At 41.6% G+C, this 24,719-nt stretch overlaps 1 protein-coding gene across 1 annotated transcript in view; it reads left to right on the top strand.

Annotated features, from left to right (window-relative positions):
* DUSP16 (dual specificity phosphatase 16) overlaps positions 1-24,423 on the top strand; it is a 92,064-nt gene extending 67,641 nt beyond the window's left edge. Inside the window, exons 4-7 of the mRNA XM_001365651.4 lie at positions 6,600-6,763; positions 13,167-13,326; positions 18,338-18,461; positions 20,720-24,423. Of these exons, the coding sequence (XP_001365688.2) occupies positions 6,600-6,763; positions 13,167-13,326; positions 18,338-18,461; positions 20,720-21,887 (1,616 nt within the window). The 3' untranslated portion in view covers positions 21,888-24,423. The remainder of the gene's footprint in view (positions 1-6,599; positions 6,764-13,166; positions 13,327-18,337; positions 18,462-20,719) is intronic.
* Positions 24,424-24,719: the final 296 nt, after the last annotated feature.

Below are 24,719 nucleotides of genomic sequence, written 5' to 3'. Positions count from 1 at the left end.
CCCACCTTTATAGGTACTTAGTATCCCATTGTATCAATTCTAAAACAGTCATGACTCAAAGAACTTCCTGTCTCTTCCATAAGCATGGATCAAAGTACTTTCATTGTTTAGCAAGCCATTTTCTGTCCTAAAGCAGTCTTAAGTAGGGTGGAGCAGGGACACTCCCATAGCTAGGAGCCCCCACACTCAAGTAGAGTTCTCACCATCTGCTAGGGAATTTTTTAAAGTAGAAGATTCCCCAATGGGGGAAACCCCTAACATTCATAAGTCTGAGAAATTTTTAGGTTTACAATTGAAAGAACTGATGGTGGGGTTTATTAAAAGAGCCATGCAGAAGCTGGGAAAGTTTGCTCATTTTAATTGATTCTAAAAGAGCCAGTGCCCAGGAAGGCGTCTTACACTTTACTACAGAAAATCAGCCTTATAAACAAAAGCATGGTTGGATAGCCATTTGCCTGAAAAAAAGATTTGGGGATTTTAGTGTATTAAAAGTTCAAGTTAAATCAACATTGTGATAGCGTTTATATAATAAAAGCACCTGTGTGGGACATTAAGGTTTACAAAGTGCATTTCATATGTTATATATGATCCTTATAATAGTCCTATGAAGCAAGTGCTATTATTATTTCCATTGTACATATGAAGAAACTGAGGCTGAGACATAACATAACTTGCCTTTGGCTACACAGCGATCGGTGATTGAGGCAGGCTTTGAACTCTTGTCTTCCTGGCTCCCGAGCCCCATCCCGCATTTACTGCACCGCCTACTTGTCCATAAACATGGCAGCCTGAGAAGCTCATGCAAACTTGGGCGGCTTTAAGAGAGGAATTGGGTCGTGGTCGCCCCTCTGTACTCTGTCCTCATCAAAATACATTTGGATGCTGTAATTTAAGGACGTGTCCTGTGACAATAAATGTCTTCTCTCTATCCTATTACCTGCCTTCTTAGGAAGGAGAGGAAAAAGAGTGAGAGATTGGGGAATAACGGATAAACATTTATTAAAATGTATTAAATGGTTATAACATCACATCGATTACAGTCATGTTATATATTATATTGCTGCATATTTTTAAATGATAGCATTAAAAAAAGGATGTGGAGATGCTTTAGAGCATTCATCAGGGGGCACCCAGGAGGGATGATGGAGGATCTGGAGTTAGATATCCTTGGTGAATCCTCGGAAGGAACGGCGCTGTTCAGTCTGGGGGAACAGAGGCGCCATTCGGGTCCTAGAAGGCCCGTGGTGAGAAGGAGGGATCAGATTTGTTCAGTTTGGGTTTGAGGTCAGGAAGAGCCTTCCTGAGGACGGTTGGAGCTGTCCTCGAGTGGCCCGGGCCGCTCCCCAGACGGGGTGGGTTCCTCCTTCCCAGAAGCTGCTGGGAGACCCTTGTGCATTGTGGGATAGCAGGGATTCCTTTTATGTGCGTGGTTTGGACTGGACGGCCACGGAGAGCCCCTTCAACGATCCCATTCTGGGACTGTGCGAGCTGCTCCCTTTAGAGACCCGGCATCAGACCCGTCCATGAGCATTTGTTAAACACTTGTGTTCGCATCACTGTGATAGGCACAGGGGAAAGTAGTGCTTTAGATAAGACTCATTATTTAGGGACTAAAGACCCAGATATGGATGAATCAAATACGAGAGACTCCATTTGTAAGATTTGGAGCTGGGCAAGACCTTTGGTATCCTCTCATTTCATAGGTACAGAAACCCAGGCTTAGAAAGCTAAAGATGACGTCAGCAAGGTTGTTCATTCACCTAGCTAGGATTTGAACTCAGCTCCATGCTGAGTGAATTCCAAGAGACAAAAGATCTTTATTGACAGAGGTGGGATGGCATTGGTTTTGAGTGTTTTATGGGGAGAGGTTTCTTAGAAGAAGCATCATTGAAAGAATTCTTATGGGGATGAGAAGGAATGTACTAGGGAACGAGGAAGAGTTCTAGGCGTGGAGACTATAGAAATCTGTTTGAGGCTATCAGGAATTCATTTGGGCTCCATCTGGTGAAGTCTCAGTTACTGAATGTTCATTAAAAATAGAAGCTAGCCAACTGCTTAGCGAAATGATTTTAAGTTTCCATCCACGACTTTTATTTTTACGTTTATTTAATTTTTATTTTGTGTTTGTTAGACAACTGCTATTGACTAAGAATTGCTCCAGGGGCTGGACATAGAAAGACAAAAAGAAACTGTACCTCCCCTTCTTTTGGTCATTATGTTATATATGAAAAATAATAGAACTTTTCTCATATTCTTTTTTGCTCTAAATAAGGCTCTACAAAATAAAAGATCGTTTGGGGGAGGTTCTCCTTTTACAAACTGACGATCAGAATGGATACTTAGATGCTTCGTCCTTCAGAGAGAATCTAAGAATCTCCGGCATGACACAATTTGTCAGTAGGGTGGTGCACTCTGTACACGGAATAACGCACGTGTGTATGTAGTACTTTAAGGTTCGCAAAGCCACCTTCATTACAACCTCGGAGGCCATTGTACAAAATGGCATTCCTATTTAAAAGATGGGGAAACTGAGGCTTTCGCGGGTGGTGTGACTTACCCAGCTGATACGTATGCAAAGCAGGATCTGAACAGGTTTCCAGCACGTTTGGAGCGCCAGCTGTCAGAAAAGAAAACCTTTTTCTGGAGGCCCTTCAGTTCCAGAAGAGCTCATACTCGAGGCGTGGGGACGTAGGCCAAAAGATCAGCCTCGCCTGCTAGACTCTTATGAGCCTTTGTGGTATCTGCCCAAACAGCGTAGACTCGCAGGTGTACATCAGTAGCGCAGCTCGCGCCGTCCCCCGCAGGACCATTACTCGTCTGTTTTCTAGGAATCTGAATCGAATGCTGTTATTTGGGACAGTGAGTATTCAGGGGCTGACTAGGGAAGAGGCTAGCAAAGGACTACTCTTGGGGAAGAGAAGATCCAATTACAGCTAGAGCTCCTGCTGAGGACCACGTAAACAGGGCGGGTGAAAAGATGTTGCTTTGCTCCTCCGGTGCCCTAGAATTCACACTGTTGTGGTTCAGACTTTCCTAACATCCAGAAACTCCAAGAAAATGTGGCCCACCGCCTGCCTTTATCACCTGATCATTATTGAGGTGCTTCTGAAAGAGACTGCGATTGGTTTTCACAACAGCCAGGTCTGATATTTAGTCCACACGCTTGCTCTCTGTTCTCAGTCATGGCCCAGAACACTCATCCCTCAGGGCACGCAGCCCATCACTCCCGAGACAGAATTAGGAAGACTTTCCTTTTCCTAATTTCTAGTCCACACACCTTCCCACCCGGCGCCAGTGTTCTCTGAGCCGTAGGGACCGCCAGCACTCTTCTGAAGTACCTTGCCATGTGACCTCGGGAGCGGAGGTGATGATGGGAGTCTTGACTTCCTGCCAGGGGAATCCCAACTACTTCGCTTTCCATTTTCTTCTCTCTCTCTCCACCCACTGTCTCTAGATTTGAGGGTGGAGACAAGTTTAGGGAAGGAGGACCAAAATACATCTGCTGCCACTGAAATATGAAATTTAATATTATAATAGGAAGACTTTGGTTGTCCTTCTAGAACTAGATTTTGTTCAGATTTTTCCAGAGGCAATGGGATTGGCAATAAATTAAGTTTATAGCACCTTTTTTGTGGTGAAAGATTTTGGTGTGATTACTTGCTTTTGATTTTTAACTTTACTTTGAGTTTCTTCTTTATCTCATCAACAAATGCTGATTGGAAGTGAATGGGGGATGGGGAGCAGGAAGCAATGAATGCAAGATGAGTATTATAAAGGAACTTTGTGCCAAGATTGCCCCCAGAAATGGAGGCAGGCTGTGCAGTTCCTCAATGCTCACTCTAGTAAAACCTTAAAGTTCTTACCAGACCAAATATCCAACAAGAAGTCCATCGAGGGACGTTGGGGAGTGCCATTTTCAACCCTAGACCTACACAAAAAGTCAGTCAGAAGCTCAAAGGCATTAGGAGAGGCTCCATTTCCTTGTCCTCTCCCCAGAAGTTAGTAGTAGTAGTACTAGTTAGTGACCCTGATGATAAAGTACCCAGCTCTGTGGACAGCTCAGACCCACAGACTCTGAGGCCCCTAATGTTGTGTCCCCAGATGCCTGAGAGAGCCCCAAGGGTCCGGCACTCTGAACCTCAAAGAACCAGGGAGGCCCAATCCCAAGAGACAGAATCAGAACAGGGATCTAATGGACCCAGAGTGAGGCCTCACAGCACCTGCCAACCCATCCGAAAGTTTAGGTCAGCAGAGAATTGCCCTGGCACAGAACCCCAATTCAGGCTCTAAAGAGGAGTAAATAAAAAAAAAACAATATAAAAACCTATTTCAAATCTACCTCTGTATTGTCTTCAGACTCAAAATAAATAAATGAATGAATAAATAAGCAGATAAATAAATAGATAGATAGATAAATAGATGAATAGATAAATAAATAAATAAATAAACAGAAGAAAATCCTATATTTCCTACAAGAACTACAAGAATACCTAGAATAAATGTAGCAAGGCATTTAAAAAATGAAATAAAGGATTTTGAGGAAAGAATTGGAAGGAGAATAAGTATATTAAAATAAAAGTGGTAAATATACTTCAAGAAATGAACTCCCTGAAAAGTAAAATTAGACCAAAGTAAAATCATTGACTTCTTGAGACAAATAAGAAAATTAGAACAAAATAAAAAGATTGAAAAGAATTATAAGAAAATTTCAGATAACTGATATTTTTAAAAATTTGACCTAGAAAATGAATCAAGGAGAGATCATTTAAAAATCATTGGACTCAGGGGGCAGCTAGGTGGCTCAGTGGATTGAGAACTGGGCCTAGAGATGAGAGGTAGGTCCTGTGTTCAAATTTGACCTCAGACACTTCCTAGCTATGTGACCCTGGACAAGTCACTTAAGCTTCATTGCCTAGCCCTTACCACTCTTCTGCCTTGCAATCAATACACAGTATTGGTTCTGAGGTGAAGGTAAGGGTTGAAAGAGAGAGAGAGAATCATTGAACTCCCAGAAAAACATTATTTTTTTTTTAAAAAAGCCCAGTCACTAGATTTCAAATAATAAAAAAAATGCAAATTACCCAAGAGAATTAACAATAGAAAGAATACAGAACTCTTATATCAAAGAAAAAATACTGCAGGCATTCTTCTCTGTGAATTAATAGAATGGCTGATATAGGGAAATGCATAGTCACAATGGAAATAAACTTCCTAATTATGTGGGGAAAGAGGAAGAACTGAAATCTAAGCGGCTGCCTTGGGTGGCCTCCATTGGAGAATGGCTGAACAAATGGCGGTTTATGGCTACAACAGAATATTAGTGCTGTAAAAAATAGCACAAGAGGATTTTAGGGACTCTTGGATAAAGTGAAGAGAGCAGAAGCAGGGGAAGACTGTTTTTTACAAAATCAACAGCATTATAAAGAAAAACAAGTTTGAAAGACTTAAGAACTCAGCATAAAGCAGTAGCCAACCATGACTTCAGAGGACCTGCCCTGAAGCATGTTACCCACCTCCTGACAGAGAGGTGACATGCTCAGTCCAGAGTCACACATTTTTGGACATGTCCACTAGACAGATTCTGTCTTTGACTTTGCTAATTTGTAACAAGGGGGTGTCCCCTCTTTCTTTTTTTTCTTCTATGGGAATAATTTATTTGATTTCACAAAGCTGCCATTTTTTTTTAATAAACCCTTACCTTCCATCTTGGAGTCAATACTATGTATTGGCTCCAAGGCAGAAGAGTGGTAAGGGCTAGGCAATGGGGGCTAAGTGACTTGCCCAGGGTCACACAGCTGGGAAGTGTCTGAGGCCAGATTTGAACCTAGGGCCTCCCATCTCTAGGCCTGGCTCTCAATCCACTGAGCTACTCAGCTGCCCCCTAAGCTGCCATTTTTTTTTCTTTTATAAACCCTTACCTTCCATCTTGGAGTCAATACTGTGTATTGGCTCCAAGGCAGGCCTGGCTCTCAATCCACTGAGCTACCCAGCTGCCCCCACCATTTTTTAATAAAGAAAATTTTTAATTTTTAAATTCCCTCTCTACCCCCCCCCCTTTTTTCTTGGTTAATAGGGGCAAGAGAGGAAGTTTAGAAATGGTCAAAAAAAAAAAGGTCCATAGGAACATTTTTTAATACTAAGAGAACCAGAATTTGAGTACCTCAAAGAACCAAGTTATACTAAAGGGGTAAAGATAAAGGGATAAAGAAAAGGGATAAAAGAATGAAAGTTTTGAGTTAAAATTTTTGCATCAATCGATGCGCTTGGTCCTTCTAGCATTAAAAAAAAAAGCAAAGAACAAAGAAATTCAGAAAAAAGGCTGGGCAGTTTTGAAAGTTCGCATAGAAGTTACCCTCTACTTAGAATCTTCTTTTTTTTGTATTTTGCTGTGTGTATGGAAATGCTCCTGAGTGTGATGATCAGGATGCCGGACCCACTGCTCAGTTATGGTGTCCATTTAGCCGTCAGCAGCATTCAGCTATATGAACTTGAATCCGTGTGATTTTTAAAGCCACGTTAGCGTGAGGGTTCCCAGAAGACGGGCTTCCTCTTTGTGAGTGCCATGACCATTGTATGACACAACAAATGTTTGTTCCCAGGTGGGTTTGATGAGTTCTCCCGTTGCTTCCCCGGCCTCTGTGAAGGAAAATCTTCGTTAGTCCCTACCTGCATTTCTCAGCCCTGCCTACCCGTCACCAACACTGGGCCAACCCGAATTCTACCGAATCTTTATCTCGGCTGCCAGCGAGATGTCCTCAACAAGGTGGGTACTTGAGAGCATCTTTGGTAGCTGGGGTTACCGTGAGCTGTTAAGAGACGAGTTTTGGTCACTGACTTGCTCCTGTTGTAGGCAGTGAGGTGGCACCTTAGTGCACAGCGCCCTGGACTTGGAGCCAGGAAGACCGGGTTCCAAGGCTGCTTATTTGTTGTGTGACCCTGGGAAAGTCACGTAACCTCTGCCTGCCTTGGATTCCTCGTTTGTAAAATGGAGCTGATAATAGCACCAACTTCCCAGGGTTGCTGTGGGAGTCAAATGAGATAATCTTTGTAAGCAGTGGGCACAGGGCCTGGCTTTTAGTAAATACTAGATAAATGTTAGTTATTATTGATTACATTGATGTATTGATTAAAATTTCATGGAGTTTCAAAATGCAGACTTGAAACCCACAGAGGAAAGGCAGAGTCACTCGTGGTTATTTTGTGATCTTGATGTTGGATGTCATGATATAGGAGTATTCTGCTCTTCAAAGGTTAGCCAAGTTGTTTCACTCAATTTTCTCCCCAGAAGTAAATTGTACACTCGACTGCTTTTTTAAGCAAGGAAAGAGGACAGAAGGAAAGCCAGTGCATTTAGCTGTTTTGCTGGAAGCTATACTGTTATATTTTTATATTTTTTTAACCCTTCCCTTCTGTCTTAGAATCATTATTAAATATCAGTTCCAAGGCAAAAGACCAATAAAGGCTGGGCCATTGGGGTTAAGTGACTTGCCAGGGTGCCATAGCTAGGGAAGGCTGTTCTATTTTTCTTTAAAAGTATGACATTCTCTCCACACCCTCCTAAGGATGTCTTTATGCAAAAAAGAACTCGACCCTGTTTTTAGCCACCAGAGGGTAGTTGAAAAGCCGGGGACTAGCAGGGCAGCACTCGGGATTGAAATGGGAGTGTTCCCCAGCAGTTTAGTGCATGATACAAACTGTTTGCGTAAAAAGATCAAGGATATCAGAGCCTACAGTCCAGAGCACGCAGTTCTGGAGACGTGGCTCTCCTCCTGAATCTGCCTGCCGGCCGGTATTTTTGTAAGCCAGCTTTCTAGGTGGGCTCTATAGGATTTTGTTTCTGCTTTCCATTGAATCACTGCAGTGATTTTTGTTTATGGATGTAGTAAATATTTCATGTTTACAGGCCAGTAGCATCATTTCTGACTGACTTGTGTAAGTGGGTCTCCAGTGGGCGGGGTTTGTTGCCCCCACCCCAGGGCCAGCCCCTGGAATCTGACAGTTGAGGAGTAGCCCTGTGGCCATGACCATTCCAACCCATGAGAAGTGGGTCAAGCCCAAGCTTAGGGACAAAGAGAGCCTGGGGAGAGCTGGCACCCTTCCTTACGTGGTCATCCCCAGTGACAATACCAGGAACATATGTTTGCCTCATTGTGGAGCCTTTGGGCGGTGTCTGCATGAGACCCATTTTTTCTCCCCTCAAATTCAGAAAAGACTTGATTTGGGCTCTTTCTTGTTTATCCTATTAGTTTCCTTGGAAATCGCCCTCTTCAGAGAGATGAACTAGCACATATATTGATCACCCAGCATGGAAAAGACACCCAGAGATAGTTTTCAGGGGATGTTCCTGACATAGCCAGGGGGGCCAGGCTATCTTAGCTCGAACGGGGCCCTCCCTGCTACCCTTCCAGGTCTCCTCCTCATCTGGGACTGACTCTGAATCTGAATTAGGAGAAAACCCAGAAGCCAATTTGTCCCATCTGTGTGGACCTCAGTGTGATCCCCTTTCCTCTACATTCTGCCTGAAAAGAGACTGTTGGGGCTTTTCTCGAGGACCTCCAGGAAGGGGGGATCCACCGAGGCAGTCCCTTCCCTCCTGGAGAGCTCACGTTGTTGCTTCCTTTTTCCTTCACATCAAACCTCAGTGTATTGGTTCATATTCGCTGTGCCTTGCTCTGCCTGCTGGACCAGCCTGTCCTCCTCCTCCCTGCCTCTCTTCTGAGCCTCCCGGTCTTCCCTCTGGTCCTCCCCATTCACCCTCTCCCCATCCCTGCTAGCTGAGGACTTCTCTTCCTTATGAGCCAGGGAGGCCCTCTGCAATCTACACCTGTCTGTCCGATTCCTCCCCCCATTCCTCTTCTCTTAACTGAGGAAAGGAAATGGGGCTCTGCCTTGGATCCTGGCCCCACCTCCCGGCTTGCCCTGTCTGCTGCTCAGTTCTTTTCCTGCAGACCTCTTTGGCCTTTCCCTGTGTCTTCCCTTGACCCTGTCACTCTTCAGTCTGTCATCCTGTAGATCTGGCCTTCGGTGTGATCAGCATTGTGGGCATGCCAAGATAATGGTGGCCATATCTATAACATATAGGATATGTGTGTGTAAAAGGCTGTGCTCAAGGGGGGCAGCTGGGGGCTCAGTGGATGGGGAGCCAGGCCCAGAGATGGGAGGTCCTGGGTTCAAATTTGGCCTCAGACACTTCCCAGCTAGGTGGCCCTGGGCAAGTCCCTTACCCTCATGGCCCAGCCCTTACTGCTCTTCTGCCTTGGAAACAATACACAGAAGGTTTTTTAAAAGGGCTTTGCTCATACAAATATATGTTTCCATAGTCATAGATGTGAATATGAATGTTCATCTAACTATGAATTAAGTGTCTTTGTGTAGTAAGAGCTTGATAATATCCATTTATGAGGAAGGATTATGAAAACTATTGTGGAGTAGATGATAGAATGTTGGCCTTGGATTCAGGAAGACCTAAGATGCTGCTGACACACATACTAGCAGAGGCAAATTCATGATTAATTAATTGGTTTATTATTTATTATTCATTTCAGTGCCAGGTTGTTTTTTTTTCTTTCAGTCCAAGGTCAGGGGGAGGGAGAGTATACAGATTTCATTCATCAAAAAAATTAAATGAAAAAAACACCCTTGGCAATGTTGAAAAGAGCCATTTCAGTTGAATGATAAGTCATTTGCTAAGTATTTCCTGTCCTTAGATCACAGCTTCAGGCGCCACCTTTTCGGAAGGATATTAATAACCCAGAGAGGAGCTGGAGGAGGCAGCCTGGGATGATTCAGAGCTGGGACTTGGGCTCTAAGAGCTGGTGCTGGAGCCCAAGCTTACACTTTCAGTAGAAGCATTTACACCTCAGAAATCACAAATGCCACACATCCAGGCTTGATTCATAGTCGTATTGATTTCCAAACTTCAGAAAGTAATGGAGAAGATGTTAGTGCTATGGATTGTGTTTAAAGTCTGCTCCATTTAGGGGGAGGCTGGTGGAGGCTCGGGACGAGGGGGAAGATGGCTGTCCTCAGGCTTTTGGAGGTCTGTCACGGAGAAGAGGGTTTAGACTTTTCCTGCTTAGAAGCATTGTGCTGATGTTAGAAGAGCATGTTTAGAGGAAGAGAGTGGATTCTCTCTCCTCTGCTGATTGTCAAGGGCTCCCATAGGAGCAATAGAGAGGGGCTTCCTTCTCTCATACTAGCTGGCTCTTGTGAACAGGGGGATTTTAGTATTTTGAAAACCTGGATAGGTTTTGGTTTGCATGAGTGTTTAAAAAGAAGGGGATCCTCATTGTTCTCCTCTCTACACCCATACAGCCCCTAAACATTTACCAGCCTGCAGAACCGCTACATCTAGCTCTGATCAGATAACTTAAGACCCTATTATAATATCTCTATGCGAAAATCAAATTCAACTTAAAATAGTTCAGCTCTTCTAGGAAAATAATCATAACTGATATTTGCATGTCAGTTTTCAGAGCATTTTACATCCATTGCCTCATCAGTTTTCAGTGCGAAGGCTACCTAGAGTCTCCTGACTAGGCGGTAATTCTTTCCTCAAGGATACATCATGGTGCCTCCACCTCGTAAGCATTTAGTACCACTTATTGACTGGATGGGTGATTTCTTCCCCTCCTAACTCCTAGGGGCCTTATTGATCAGTTTATGATCTTCCAACATTTCTGCTAGTGCCTATTACATGGGCCTTTATAGTATCAGGAGAATGGGAGGTGCCCTGCTTCTGTTTAACTCCCAAGAACTCTTTGGCACCTATCTTCATTTTTTTTCCTCTGCCCTGATAGTTCTGGGTTATCCATTTCTGTGCCTTATTTTCCCTTTTCACATTATACAATAATAATAACAATGACAACAACAATATATGTGCAATAATAATAACTAATGTTTATATAGTAATTACCGTGTGCTGGCACTGGGCAAGAAACTTTACAAATATCTTATTTTATCCTCAACAACACTTAAAGGTAGATTCTATCATTATCCCCATTTTACAGTTGAGGAAACTGAGGCAAACAGAATAAGTGACTTGTGGAGTCAGGAAGATTTTCTTTCAGTGCTACCTCCAGAACTTACTATGTAATCCTGGGCAAGTCACGTCACTCCTGTCAGCCCCAAATTTTCTCATGTGTAAATAGGGATAATAATCCTCCCAGGATAAAATGTTTGTTAAGCACCTTCCTCAACCTTAAAGGGCCATAGAAATGCTAGCTAGCATTGATGATGATAACATCAATAGAATCTGATGAGTTGATCGCAATCCATGCCAAAGCAGCAGTACTTTTAGGGCAGTACAATAACTTTCTCATTGTTTGTTTGTTTTTTTAAGTTAACCTTATTTATTGAATCTCCTTTCTCTCTCCCCATTAAATGAAGAAAAGAAAAAATAAAAATCTCTTCCAATAAATAGGCATGCTTAAGTAAAACAAATTCATGCATTGGCCATGTCCAAAAATGTACGTCTCATTCTGATCTTGAGTCCGTTGTTTCTCTCCCAGGAGTTGGGTATCATGCTTCACCACTGGTCCTCTGGAATCATGGTCAACGTTGTATTGATCAGAGTTCATGAGCCTTTCAAAGTTGTTGGTCTTTGCCATGGTTCTTGTTATTGTGCTTTATACAGATTCATAAAGGTCTTTCCTGGTTTCTCTGAAACCATCCCCTTCATTGTGTCTTATGGCACAATAGTATTCCATTCTGTTCATCAACTATAATTTGTTTGGATTATATTGGACACCTCCTTAGCTTCCAGTTCTTTGCCACTACAAAATTGCTATAAAATTTTTCTATCTATGAGTCCTTTTACTCCTCCTTTGATCTCAAATATCATACACAGAAGGGATAATTCTAAACTGGCTATTGGCTGTGTTCACACTTGAAAGTCATTAATATAAGCCTCCAAAATTGGGTTTCTAAAAGCAATTGCCAGAAGTAACATGTACCTACCTTTCCAATTTAACCAACTTAGTAATTGCCTAGATCTTTAAAGACATCGTGCTAGGCCTCAGGGGTACAAAGGCAAAAGGAGATATGTTCTCTGCCCTCAGGGAGATTACATTACTAGGGAAAATAAATAAAAAGTCAAAATTGAGAATTAGGAAACTGACAACTGGGAATGACAGAAAAGACCTCCTGCGCTGGGTTTTGAAGTTGGGGTTTCCCAGAGTTAGTTAGAGGTGCGGAGGAAATGTGTTCTAGACACTGGGGAGGTAGACAGCCCATGCATCTAAAGACACAGAAACTGGAGGTTATATTTTGTATGGAGGAGAGCTAGTAGACCAATTTGATTAGAATGAAGAGTACCTGAAGGCAATAAGAAATAAAATTGGGAAGGCATGTGGGAGCCATTTTGTGGAGAGCTACAATAAATGCCAGCTTGAGGATTTTTATATTTTCTCCTAAAGAAAATAGAGAGCAAATTGAGTAAGATAAATGACATAATGAGACTTATACTTTGGGGGGGGGGTGTCTCTGTGGAAGATGGTTTGAAAGACTCAAAAAAAATACTAAAATAACCAACAAAATCTTATTCGAAATCCAAGCCAAGGGACATAGGAAGAATCACTCTGAGTTGGAACATTTCATGGAAACTGAGGGTAAAGTCCCTACTTTGATATTTGGCCTGCATCTTTCTACCCCTGGAAGCATCTCCCCATTAAGCTGCCAGCAGTGTGGTTCAACTGGGAGTAGGAGATAGAAAAGAATGTCTAATTCAAGATATATGAGCTTATCTGTCTGAATATAATTTAGTAATTTGAGAACAGATTGAAAGGATTTTTTTTCATTATTTCTGTGTGTGTCCTCAGTAAAAATAGACTCTAAAAATGGGGTTTAATTTTGAAAAATACCATTTCACCCCACTGCCTTGCCCTTACCACTCTTGTGCCTTGGAACCAATATACAGTATTGATTCCGAGACAGAATAAGGGTGTAAAAAGAAAGAAAGAAAACTCCATTTCAACCCAGGGGCAGATTTTTTTAAGTGCCACATTTTGAGGTTTGAGACATCACTAATTGAATGAATTCTGATTCGATTATAGAATACAAATCATTATAATTTGACACATTTTTCCAAGGATAATTAATTATATTGCTTTAAACAACTCTATTGAACTGATCATGTCAGTGACTCTCTAATTGATGTTCCTGTATAGGAGCTGATGCAACAGAATGGGATTGGTTATGTATTAAATGCCAGCAATACCTGTCCAAAGCCTGACTTCATCCCCGAGTCTCACTTCCTGCGAGTGCCAGTGAATGACAGCTTTTGTGAGAAAATTTTGCCATGGTTAGACAAATCAGTCGATTTCATTGGTAAGTAGCTCAGCTAATAACAACAAACTCTTTGGCATATTTTCTAAATGGTGGTTGTCTTTCAAATGGAAAACAAGAGGGAAAAGCAGCCTATTCTAGAGGTTCACAAAGCCCAAGAACCACATGATGCTGCTTACCTCATTACTGGTCAAAGGTTAAATGTGTGTGTGCCACACAAATCCTAGGGGATTGGCCTTGTGATGCGATAGCTAGCTTGACACTCCCATCAGTGAGAACACACTGATACCATTTTTCCAACTATTTGAAAGTCAGGCTTTAGGGATTGAATTTTGTTTGTTTGTTACGTGCTAAAATTATCTATGGGGACTTAAAAAAGGTGAATAAAATGAATATGATTAATAATAACCAAAAATGAGCTTTTCTTCAGGATGGGATCGGATCCTAACAAATTATGTTACAAAAAGAAAACACTGTGTACTAAAATTCCAACCCCTAGTTTTTCAAGCAGTTTCAGAAACAATCAAATTCCAGTCCAATCAAAGAATGTAACTGGAGCCTTTCAGAGTTTTTTGTTTTTTTTTTTACCTGTACCATATTCTTTCCCACTAACATCAGTTTAGTTTCAGAACTTTTATTGTCTGTGAACTTCTCTTGCTGACATGACATTTCTAGAATCATACTTAGCCCGAGGGGTCTAGTTGTTAATAGGCCTGGTGAGTCATGTCTGGAACTTGGTCTGGGAGTTCTTCAACCTCTCAACCATCACAAATCAGTTAGAATTCATTTCTGAAGATTGAGAATTATTTTCAAAAAATAAAACTTTTTAAAACTCCAAACTTGAAGGTCCTTTGAGGAATTTTTGAGAAATTCACCCTTCCCCCCTTTTAAATTCTGAAATTGCCACAAATCTTATTCTTCATTTAAATCAGGGACTCAACCTTTTTTATGTTATAAACCCATTTGGCAGTCTGGTAAAAGCCTATGGACTTCCCTCAGAATGGTATTTTTAAATGCATAAAATAAAAAAAATGTAGAGGATTACTAAAGAAACCAATTCTATTGAAATTCGCCTATCAAGATGTTTTTTTTTAAATGAGGTCAAGGACCTCTGATTTAGGGATAGATCAGTTCCTTAAACCCTCACAAAATAGAGTATTTTAATTTAAAAGCAAAAAACAAGCAAATTGAAGCCAATAGTAATGCTCTTTTTGGTTTTTAAAAAGCAACTACCTGACATAGTTGATGATCCCATTTCATAACCCAGTGCTGCAAGAGTGACTCTTAATTTCTATTTTAGTTCTGGTTTTATAATTCCCCTTTGAGAATGGATTAATGAATTCCACCTAAATACCAGCACTTTTTAAGCTTAAATAATATTATACAAAATATTCCTTCCTACTACTCCAATGTTTTTTCCCTTTCAGACTTTTATTCCTTTCCTCTTTATATTCCTTCAAAGAGAATTGTATATTATTATTGCAAGGAAGTTGTTATTTTTAAGCTCTGAGCCAAAAACACCCATCAATGAATCACAAAGGATTTTTTTTAAGCACCTACTTTGTATTGTTAGGTAGCTCAGTGGATGGAGTGTCTAGGCTTGGAATCAAGAGTTCAAATCCATCCTCAGAGACTTCTTAGCTCTGTGACCCTAGACAAGTCACTTAACTCTGCCTTAATTTTTCATCTGTAAAATAAGCTGGAGAAGGAAATAGGAAACCACTCAGTACTTGTGCCAAGAAAACCTGAAAGAGGGTCGTAAAGAGTAGTAACAATGTCTTATGCAGTGTTATACCCTAAGGATTCAAATAACAGAAATAATCCATACTATTTGTTGGAAGATTTTCATCATTTTAGTGATGCTAATCTTATTCTCACTCATTATATGAAATTCACAACCAAAAAAAACCAAAAACCAACAACAAAGAAACTCCAACCTCCTTTTAAAAATCTGGCTTGAATTCTCTAACTCACTGTCCCCCCTCTTCTCCAATTTATGGTGGCAGGTCCTGTGCACTGTATAAATGGAGATTTTGAACCTTTGACTTCATTCCCCAGAAGTCCTTAGTATTTTTGGTACTTAAGTGGATGCATCCACTTAAATACCAATAACGTGATCTCACCAACGTGGAGATCCAGGAGAGAGTATAGGGAATTTGGGGAAATACTAAGGACTTCTGGAGAATAAAGTCAAAAGTTCAAAATCTACATTTCTACAGCACCAAATGAGTGTATACTGACTCCAGGGAGGGGCCACCATCCAGGGCTGTATAGTAATCCCCATCCCTGGTGCTCCTTTTATGGGGTGTCGTGTTTGGGGTGGGAGAACCTGGGGTCTGGCTTGTGTGCGCTGATGTTCTGAAAGCCAAAGGACCCTGCACCCTTAATGTAAAGCTCTATTCAGCAGCTTGGGGGTCCTGTTTACTTGTCATTCTGCCTCCTTGGGAGGTGCAAAGAACCCTGGGAAGGAGGCAACCCAGATTCCAGGCCCAGGGCAGCCACTAACTAAATCATTTAACCTCCCCGGAGGCAGCTTTTCTCATCTATCAAATGATAGGCTTGAGCTAGATTTTCTTTCAGATAACGAATGTGCAGCTAGAATTCTGTTTCTAGAAACCCAGATCATAATCTACGTGTGTATGTCTATGGATATATATGTGGCTCTACATACCCTCATATAAAAAGACACATACCTAGATGGAGACATAAATCTATAAATGCATGGATCTGTAGACTCAGGGATTAGAGATCCAGGCCTGAGGGCAGAGTTCAAATGCGGCCTCAGACATTTATTAGGTATGTGATCTTGGACAAGTCACTTAATCCTGTTTGCTTCAGTTTCCTCATCTATAAAATGAGCCCAAGAAGGAAATGGCATAAAACACTTCAATAGCTTTGACAAAGAAGCCCCAAATGGGGTCATGGAGAGTCAGACACTAAAACAGTCGGTATTACAACTAACTACATAAATATATGTAAAAATATTTTCTTAAATATATTTTAATATATGAAAATAGGAAATTAGCATATGAAATGAATTATAATTATTATAACATCGATATCATATATTAATATAATAAATTAAAATATGTTGTATTTACATATGTAAGATATAAAATGTACTTTATAAAAATTTATATTTCATATATTTAAAAGTATGATTTATCAAGTTTTATATTTCAAGATCAGCCACAGCTCCTCTCCTTTTCAATTTACACAGTCTCTGTAGTATTGAAAACATTATCCCTGACTCTCCTATCCCCTGACCTTCCCAGCTATTGTCATCCTATTTTTGCCTAGAGTTCTCCAGTGAGTTTTCTCCTCTTTCATTTCTTTCCCTTTTATTTTCATCAAAAAAGGAGAAAACTCAAGAACTTCCACTGGCTCCCTATTACCTGTCATATAGAATCTAAAGTTTTCAGCTTGACATTCAGAATCTTTTAGCAGCTGCTCCTCACCTTTGTAAATGCTTCTCTTCCCAACATAGACTTTCTGCCCCAGCCAAACCTGTATCTTCCCAAGTTCCTCCAGCTACTACTCTTCCTGTGCCCATAGCACTGACTGCTCCCTTCTCAGCCAGGTGGTGGTGACCACTTCTCCTGAGACCTCTTTTAAAGCTCTTTAAGAAACCTCTCTTGAAGAACCCCATCTTACTCTGATTTTCAACACATATCAACCAGTTAATCAGGAGGTATTTATGACTGCACATCTTGACTGATTCCTAGACCTTCATTAGGCTCTTTATTGATACAAGAAAAAGTACAGGAAACAGCCCTTAATCCATAAGGAATTTGCAATCTGGATGGTAGAATCATAGATCTCAGAGCTAAAAAGCAACCATAGAGATCTGCTTTTTAAAACTAATTATTTCACAAATGAGGAGGTCTTGAGAATTGAAGTCATTTGTCCATGGTCATAGAAGTTGGAAAGATGAGAGTTAAACATGAGAAACAAGGAAAGAATAAGATAAAGTAAGATTTAATCAAGTGCCAAATTGTGTGTGATATAGACAAATACAATATGGGTGCTAAGTGTTGCAAAGGAGAAGAGAAGTATTGCCTGGAAGAGGATGAGAAGGTATCATGGTGGTAGTCTAATGGGGGAGGGATGTTTCTAAATACACATATATTATTTTGCACTTGCCTTATGTTGCTTTACCATCATTTTCTATTTTATAGGAGTAAGCTTGGTCTCCCCAGTCAAACTGGAAGCTTCTTAAATATCTTCTGTTTCTTCACATCACCCAAATTTAGTACCATACTTACTACCCATTAAGGACTCAATAAAAGCAACTTGTTGAGTTATGAATGAAAATCCATTCAATGGAAATTGCTTTAAGTTTGAACAGCAAAGCTGTGTCATTCATAACGTCCATAGCTACGCCTTTCTCATGAAAGCATGGCTTAATGTTCGTCATTCATGTGGAGAAACGCTTTAAATCTTATACGGTCCAGAAACAACCACAGAGTTCACACTTCTTGCCCATGACACTACAAATACAAATTTAAGAGTGTTGTGATAAGTCAACTTTACTTTTCTACTAAACACTCAATGTGGGAAATTCCTTTACCTTCTACTTATTGTTATGACTAAATGTGTATTCTTTTCCTTTTTTGTTAAGATTTTAGAACAGTATTTTTTAAAATCCTATAGAAAAGTAGACAAACTGACTTAGTGATGATGGATTCTTTAAGTTTTCAAGCATTTTCTACTTAGTCTAATGAAAGGATTCTCAAGCCAGTCTTTTTAGGGTTGTAGTCACATATTCAATTCAATTACCTTAATTTCAAGGCATAAATACAATGTGCGTTTCCTTGAAATTAATGGATATTTAAATGGATTTGGGGAGAAATTCATAATGTTCCTTTGAGACAGGGACAAAATAAGATTGAGAACCACTGGGCAAAAGCACTAAAATAAGGAATGACATAACCTGGATTGTAAATCAAATCACTTAACTCTTATGAAGTCTTCTGTTTTCCTGTTAAAATGATGCTTGCCTATTGCAAAAAGTCTTTCAAAGTGACATTTCTCAAATGTGATTCTTGCCTAGAGAAAGCAAAAGCTTCCAATGGATGTGTGTTGGTACATTGCTTAGCTGGAATTTCTCGATCGGCCACAATTGCTATTGCCTACATCATGAAGAGGATGGATATGTCCTTAGATGAAGCCTACAGGTAAGGATTTAGAAGTGGCTCGTCTTTGGGAGGGGGGGGGTTGGAACTGGATAAGCATTCATTAAGTAGTAGCTGTGTCCCCCTCATCACCTCCCAGTCTCCTGCCTCACAGGCTGATGGTGAGGATTGGTTCTTTGTAAACAGAAGAGCGCTGTACAGATGGGAGTGAGGGTTGTTGAATAGAAAGTGAAACAGAAATGTCTATATATCAGCAGAACCTAATGGGATCTGCACTCAGTGTGGGATCTTCTGTCTATTAGCACAGGGCAGCCACACCTGGATCTCTGCTACAACTCTTGTCCATGGCCTTCTGGCCCTCCTCCACAGGCCAACGTGGCAAGGGCATTCCTCAGTATCAGTTCACAGCTGCAAGGAATGGGCTCTAATGAGCTTACTAGGAGCAGTGACCTTTTCAACAGTGCTTTTCACCAACTGCTGGGATCTAAATGTAGTCCTTCAATAACTGGGAAAGATTTAATCGAGTAATTCTTGTTCCTTAGTATTCATTCAACATTAACCCTATTCATTCAACATTAACCCATTTAGTTAAGCATTTTTGTTACTTCATATTCATTCATTCAGCATTAACCCATTTCCAGTGAAATTTAATAAATTTTAGACACATTAAATCTAGGCATAACTATTCTTCCACTGTTGTTTCTCTTTATTACTTACTCAAATCAAGGGGAAGATAATCATGCTTTTTTCATCCATTAAAATCATCATCTGGTATATATGTATGTGATAGATTGTTCACAATAAGCCCTTTTTTCGCCATCTGACATAACTCCCTTTCCACAAGGAATGAGAAAGCAACTTTTGGGCAATGTTAGGAAACGAATGAATGATACACTCAAGTAGCAAACTCTAGTTATCATTGAGGGAAATGCACAGGCCCCAGTCTCTGCCAGCACCCCAGTAGCTGTTCAAAGTTTGTTTATTGATAAATTGTCTTTTGGTCTGCTTCTCTGCTATTTCACTCAAGATGTAAGGCAAGGAAATGTGGACACCACCAGTCTCTGATTAGAGAGTGGGCAGGCTGGTGGGGTTGGCAGGCGTGAGCCCCAAAGAACCTTCATGGGTACTGGTTGGTGCTTGGGTATTTAAGGACTTTCTAGAACAGTCCACATGACAAATAGGAAGGAAAATAGCAGAGGTGGACATAGGCAGTTCAAGGCTTTTCTGATACTGGCAAATGTGAAGGTGAGAATTTTGGCATTTAAATACCACCAATGGAGAAAACACAGTGTGAATGTCTCTCATTTATTTCTGCCAACTTCCTACATCCTCCATCTGACTTTGAAGTTTATTTGTGAAAGAGAACAAAATCAATTCTGGTATCCCACTAAGGTCACTCAATTATTTGAATCCCTCTACTCATCCTTAAGTTAATGTTCAATGTCCAATCAATCATTGGCCCTTTTCTTTTGTTTCAAACTATTTTATTTCAATGGGGTTGTTTTTCCTTAGTTTCCTCTCTTCAGAAAAACTTAGTTCTCTATATTTTTTTTAAAGAAATAGTACCTCCTCTAACATAAAAAGACCATAGAGAAGTGTTAGTACTTTCTCAGTCTTTTACTGCTATGAATGTTTTTCTTGCCTTCCCTCTCTCTAGTTTTATATTTCTGACAAACTTGCTTTTAGTGAGGACTCCCTGATAAAGGCTTAAATTGAGCAAGTCACTTTGAGTACCAAGATGCATTGGGAAATATGCCCTTTGATGCCTTGGCCATTTAATGCCTTATTTTCTTAATTAAAATTGTGAACATTGAAATGCCTTGAAAATATGATTACAAGCACCTTGATGAGTCACACGGGAAATGGAAGGACCAGTGAGCCATTCCCACAGCACATAGGCTCTCTGAATCTTCCTCAGTGTTCCTAATTGTGGCAGGAAAGCCTTGCTGTTGAGACTGATTTCTCCATCTCTCATATCAGTTACAACATCCTTGAAAATTCTTTTAGCACATTCACTTTAAGGGACTGGAATACTCTTTTTCCATTGAATAGGAAGGCAGTGATGTCCAGACTTACCCACTGGTTTTCATCCAAAGACCCTCCTATTATCTATTAATGTATGAAGAGGAACATAGTTTTATGCTGTGGTTTCTCCATTAATGTTTAATATATTTTAGCTTCCAAAGAGTACCACGTTGATTTGGCTGAAGCTTTTTCCAATACTTCTGTCCTTGCTTCAAAAAAAAAATGTTCAAATTATGTTACTTTGGGTTTTTAACATCTTTCCTTCTACCCATCAGATTTGTGAAAGAAAAAAGGCCAACTATTTCTCCAAACTTCAATTTTCTGGGCCAACTGCTGGACTATGAGAAAAAGATTAAGAGCCAGACTGGAGCCCTGGGTACAAAAAGCAAGCTTAAATTTCTGCACCTAGAGAAAGCAAGTGACTTTGTGGCCACGGTTTCAGAAGGTGCCCAGAAGAGTGAAACCTCCATTGGTACCAACTCTGCTACCTCAGATCCCATGGGGCAGAGGTCCGTGCACCCTGCAAGTCTTCCAGGCATGCAGCTAGCAGCATTTGAGGATAGTCCTCTGGTACAGGGAATCAACGGACTCCACATGTCTTCAGATACACTAGAAGACAGCAACAAACTCAAGCGTTCTTTCTCTCTAGATATCAAATCCATTTCGTACTCCTCTAGCATGGCGGCCTCTTTACATAGTTTCTCCTCATCGGAGGAGACCCTGGAATACTACAAACCCTCCAGCGCATTGGATGGAAGCAGCAAGCTGTGCCAGTTCTCTCCAGTTCAGGAAGTGTCTGAACAGACCCCAGAGACCAGCCCAGACAAGGAGGAAGCCTCCATCCCCAAGAAGACCCAGACTCCTTGGCAGTCGGAAAGCCAGAACAAGAGGCTGCACCCTGGAAGAAGCAATGGCAGCAACACTGCCCAGAGGCCCCTGCTATCCCCTCTGCACCGAAGTGGGAGTGTAGAGGACAACTACCGCACCAATTTCGTGTTCGGCCTTTCTACAAGCCAACAGCATCTGGCCAAGTCCGCGGCTGGGCTGGGCCTCAAGGGCTGGCACTCAGACATCTTGGCTCCCCAGGCTTCCGCCCCTTCCTTGACCAACAGCTGGTATTTTGCCACTGAGTCCTCTCACTTCTACTCGACATCAGCTGTCTACGGGGGCAGCGCCCGGTACTCCGCCTACAGCTGCAGCCAGCTGCCCACGTGCAGTGATCAGGCCTTTTTGGTGCGCAGGCGGCAGAAGCCCAACGACCGAGCTGATTCGAGGCGGAGCTGGCATGAGGAGAGCCCTTTTGAAAAGCAGCTAAAACGCAGGAGCTGCCAAATGGAGTTTGGAGAGAGCATGATGTCAGAAAACAGGTCACGAGAAGAACTGGGAAAAGTGGGCAGTCAGTCGAGCTTTTCAGGTAGCATGGAGATTATTGAAGTATCCTGAGAAACCATGGATATGGGTGCGTGTGGACTCTATTTGAAGATTTTCATCTTCCTCTTTATGAAAAAGAAATTCCCTGTAAATCTGAAATATATGTAGGGACGTATATATTTTTGGAAAGTGGGGCTTTGGTGTAAAAGCTGTTTTCTCTTCCTGTAACGTCTCCATGTGGGAGAGCAGCTAATTTTTCTCCCAGTTAAAAGCGGAAGGGCACATGTCGAAGCTTTTTCCCTGGACCGACGAAGCCTTCGTATGCGATAAATTGCACATCTTCTTGTTCTCATAAAAGAAAGCTTTATTGGTAATAGAAGACGGCACCGTTTCCAAGTCGTGCTACTAATAATTCTCAGCAATGAGTCCTTACCCGATTCTTTCCCAGTGCACCTTAGCCCTGAAACTGAGCCAGCTTTGGGGTCAGGCGGGTAGACCCTGTTAGGGACAGAAACGCAGTAGTGAATCCAAAAGAAATAAGTGACTGCCACCGAGGCCCATCTGAGCATCAAAGCACAGTCAGTAAAATCAGTGACATGAAATAGCCTTCTAACGGACGGGCCAATAGGTGATTTCCAAGAGCTGCTTGACAAAAAGCAAAAAACCAAGTACCTCACATAGTACAATTAGGGCTTTTACCACTACCCACTTCTGGTAGCCGGTCCTGCAAGCATTGTGAATAAGGAGTTAGCTAGTCATACTTTTAAGGGCAATTTAAGCTGTCCATGCACAAATTTCCAGTTGGGCCTAGATTGTGAGTTTAAAAAAAAAAAGGTTTTATTCTCTGGTTTGGGAAGGAAAAGTCTGAAAACCGTCTCATAGTTCACTTAAATAGCTAGAAATCAGGCACTCTGCTGATTTAAACGGCAACCAGCGCTTAGGCAAGTCTATTTCCATCCTACAGTTCAAGTTGAAACTTCAGAAAAGTGAGATCACTAACCATTGTGTTTTCTTTAAAACCAAACGTGTGTTGGGGGGCAACAGCAATGGCTTGGGTATTCTCGGCCAGTGGTGCGGGATTTCCACCACTCATTGCTGAAGTTTAGTCACCGTGCAACCTGAAGGCATGGGAGGATTTATGGGGAAGAGAGAGCTTAGGGAATGGGAGAATGTATCTCCTTCCCCAGCAGCATTTCTTTCCTGAGTCTAGGGTTCCAATGGTGGTGTCTACACTTTCCACAATTAGATTCTCAGATTTATCAGTCAAAGCAAGTTCAAAACATCAAGTAGAGGAAGGGCTGGGGAACACTGTGGCATTCTCTTCACAAGCAGTTCCCCAAACGTGAAAAGCCATGTTTTTTGGGTAGAAGGGGGCAAGAAAAAAAGAGCACTTGGTCCTGAGCAGTAATCACTGGATGGCCAATCACTCCAGGCAGCTGAAAATAGAAAGTGATAATGGCAGGTAGGGAAGGGATATCACTTATTTCCTTTTAATCTTTAAACTTTTTAAGCTTGAGTCTTGTCAACTACATTGTGGTCCTCATTTGAAGCCTTAATTCATGTCAGCAACTTGGTTTGTGTTTTGTTCTGTTTTGTCTATTTGTCTTTTTTTTTTTATTCCTCTTCAAGGGTAGCTAGTTGCTGACTCAAATCTCAGGTTTTTTATATGGTGAGAAATGGACAGGTCTTTTTGACCAGGATGTGACTTACATTTCCTGTGGTGACTGCAAAAATCCAGCCCAGAGCAGCACAACGCCAAGACGAGCGCAGTTACTCCCAATGAGTGTGAGGGCTCCGCTGGTGGCCCGCTGGGTGTTTGGGCACTGCACGCGGGGAGGGAGGGCATTGACCACCCCAGAGAGTGCCGCTGGGTTTCTGTACGTGGAGAGCTTAACGCAGACCCATTCTCAAGGTGTCACGTGGACAGGCATTCTGAATGTGGCATCTCTCGAGACATATCAACTCCTCAACTGCTCAGTATTCAAGTTAGTGAATGGAGCCGAGTCATTCATTGATAGTAATCATCTATACAGGGACAATCGGGCATCTCCATCTCCGTCTGGATGGTCACATTTCTTCCGCTGTCGTTTCAGCCTTGTGGACTTTTCACAAAGATTGGGAGGACTCGATCTTTTCACGAAGGTGACCACCACGGAAGCCTGTCAACAGAAACCCAAATCACAAAGCCCTCCCTGGCTTTCTGTTCCATGCAGCTCTTGGCCAGGGTCACCCCAGAACTGTTGTGGATTCTGTGGGGTGAGAGGGGGGCCTCCAGACCCCTCGGACAGCGCTGGGGGACACACACTCAAGAATCCAGGCCTAGGGGAGACTGTAAAGCCAATGTAGCGGTAGACAGGATGGTGATTCAAAACAAAACAAAATCAAAACAAAAAACTACCAACTAGAGTTCTTCAAGAAATGCTGGAAACGGTTTTAAGATGTTTGTCAAAGTTAGGGGGCTGATTCTGTAAATGTTGAATATGAATATAATGTTCTTTGGTGTAAGGCAAGCTACAGACGTGGTTAAAAATTGTGCATTTCTCACTTTGTGTCATGAACATTCTTGTATGTTAATATGAGGAATAAAATCAGAATTGGTACCTGTTTATATGGAAAGTCAAAGAATGTCGTTCTTTTTCTTACAGCAGTATTTTCTGTGTGCCCATGAGGGCTGAGTCACAAACAGCCTCAAGGCCAGAGCCTCAGGATTGGTCTTTTAACTGTGGTTCCCTACTATTCATTTCCATGTGAATAAGAATTACCTTTTTTCAAGTGCAAAGAGACAGTGATTAAAAAAAAATGGTGGGCATTGCTAAGTAAGGCCAGCCTAGGGAGTCAGAAGGGAGGGCCTGACAGTGGAATGCTCATTGGCTGTGGAAGGGGGATGGAAGGAGGGGAGAGAAA

Source organism: Monodelphis domestica, chromosome 5 (genome assembly GCF_027887165.1).
Source record: "Monodelphis domestica isolate mMonDom1 chromosome 5, mMonDom1.pri, whole genome shotgun sequence".
NCBI lineage: Eukaryota > Metazoa > Chordata > Mammalia > Didelphimorphia > Didelphidae > Monodelphis > Monodelphis domestica.
The sequence above is the reverse complement of the archived record's forward strand: the minus strand, read 5'-3'. Positions and strand labels throughout refer to the sequence as shown.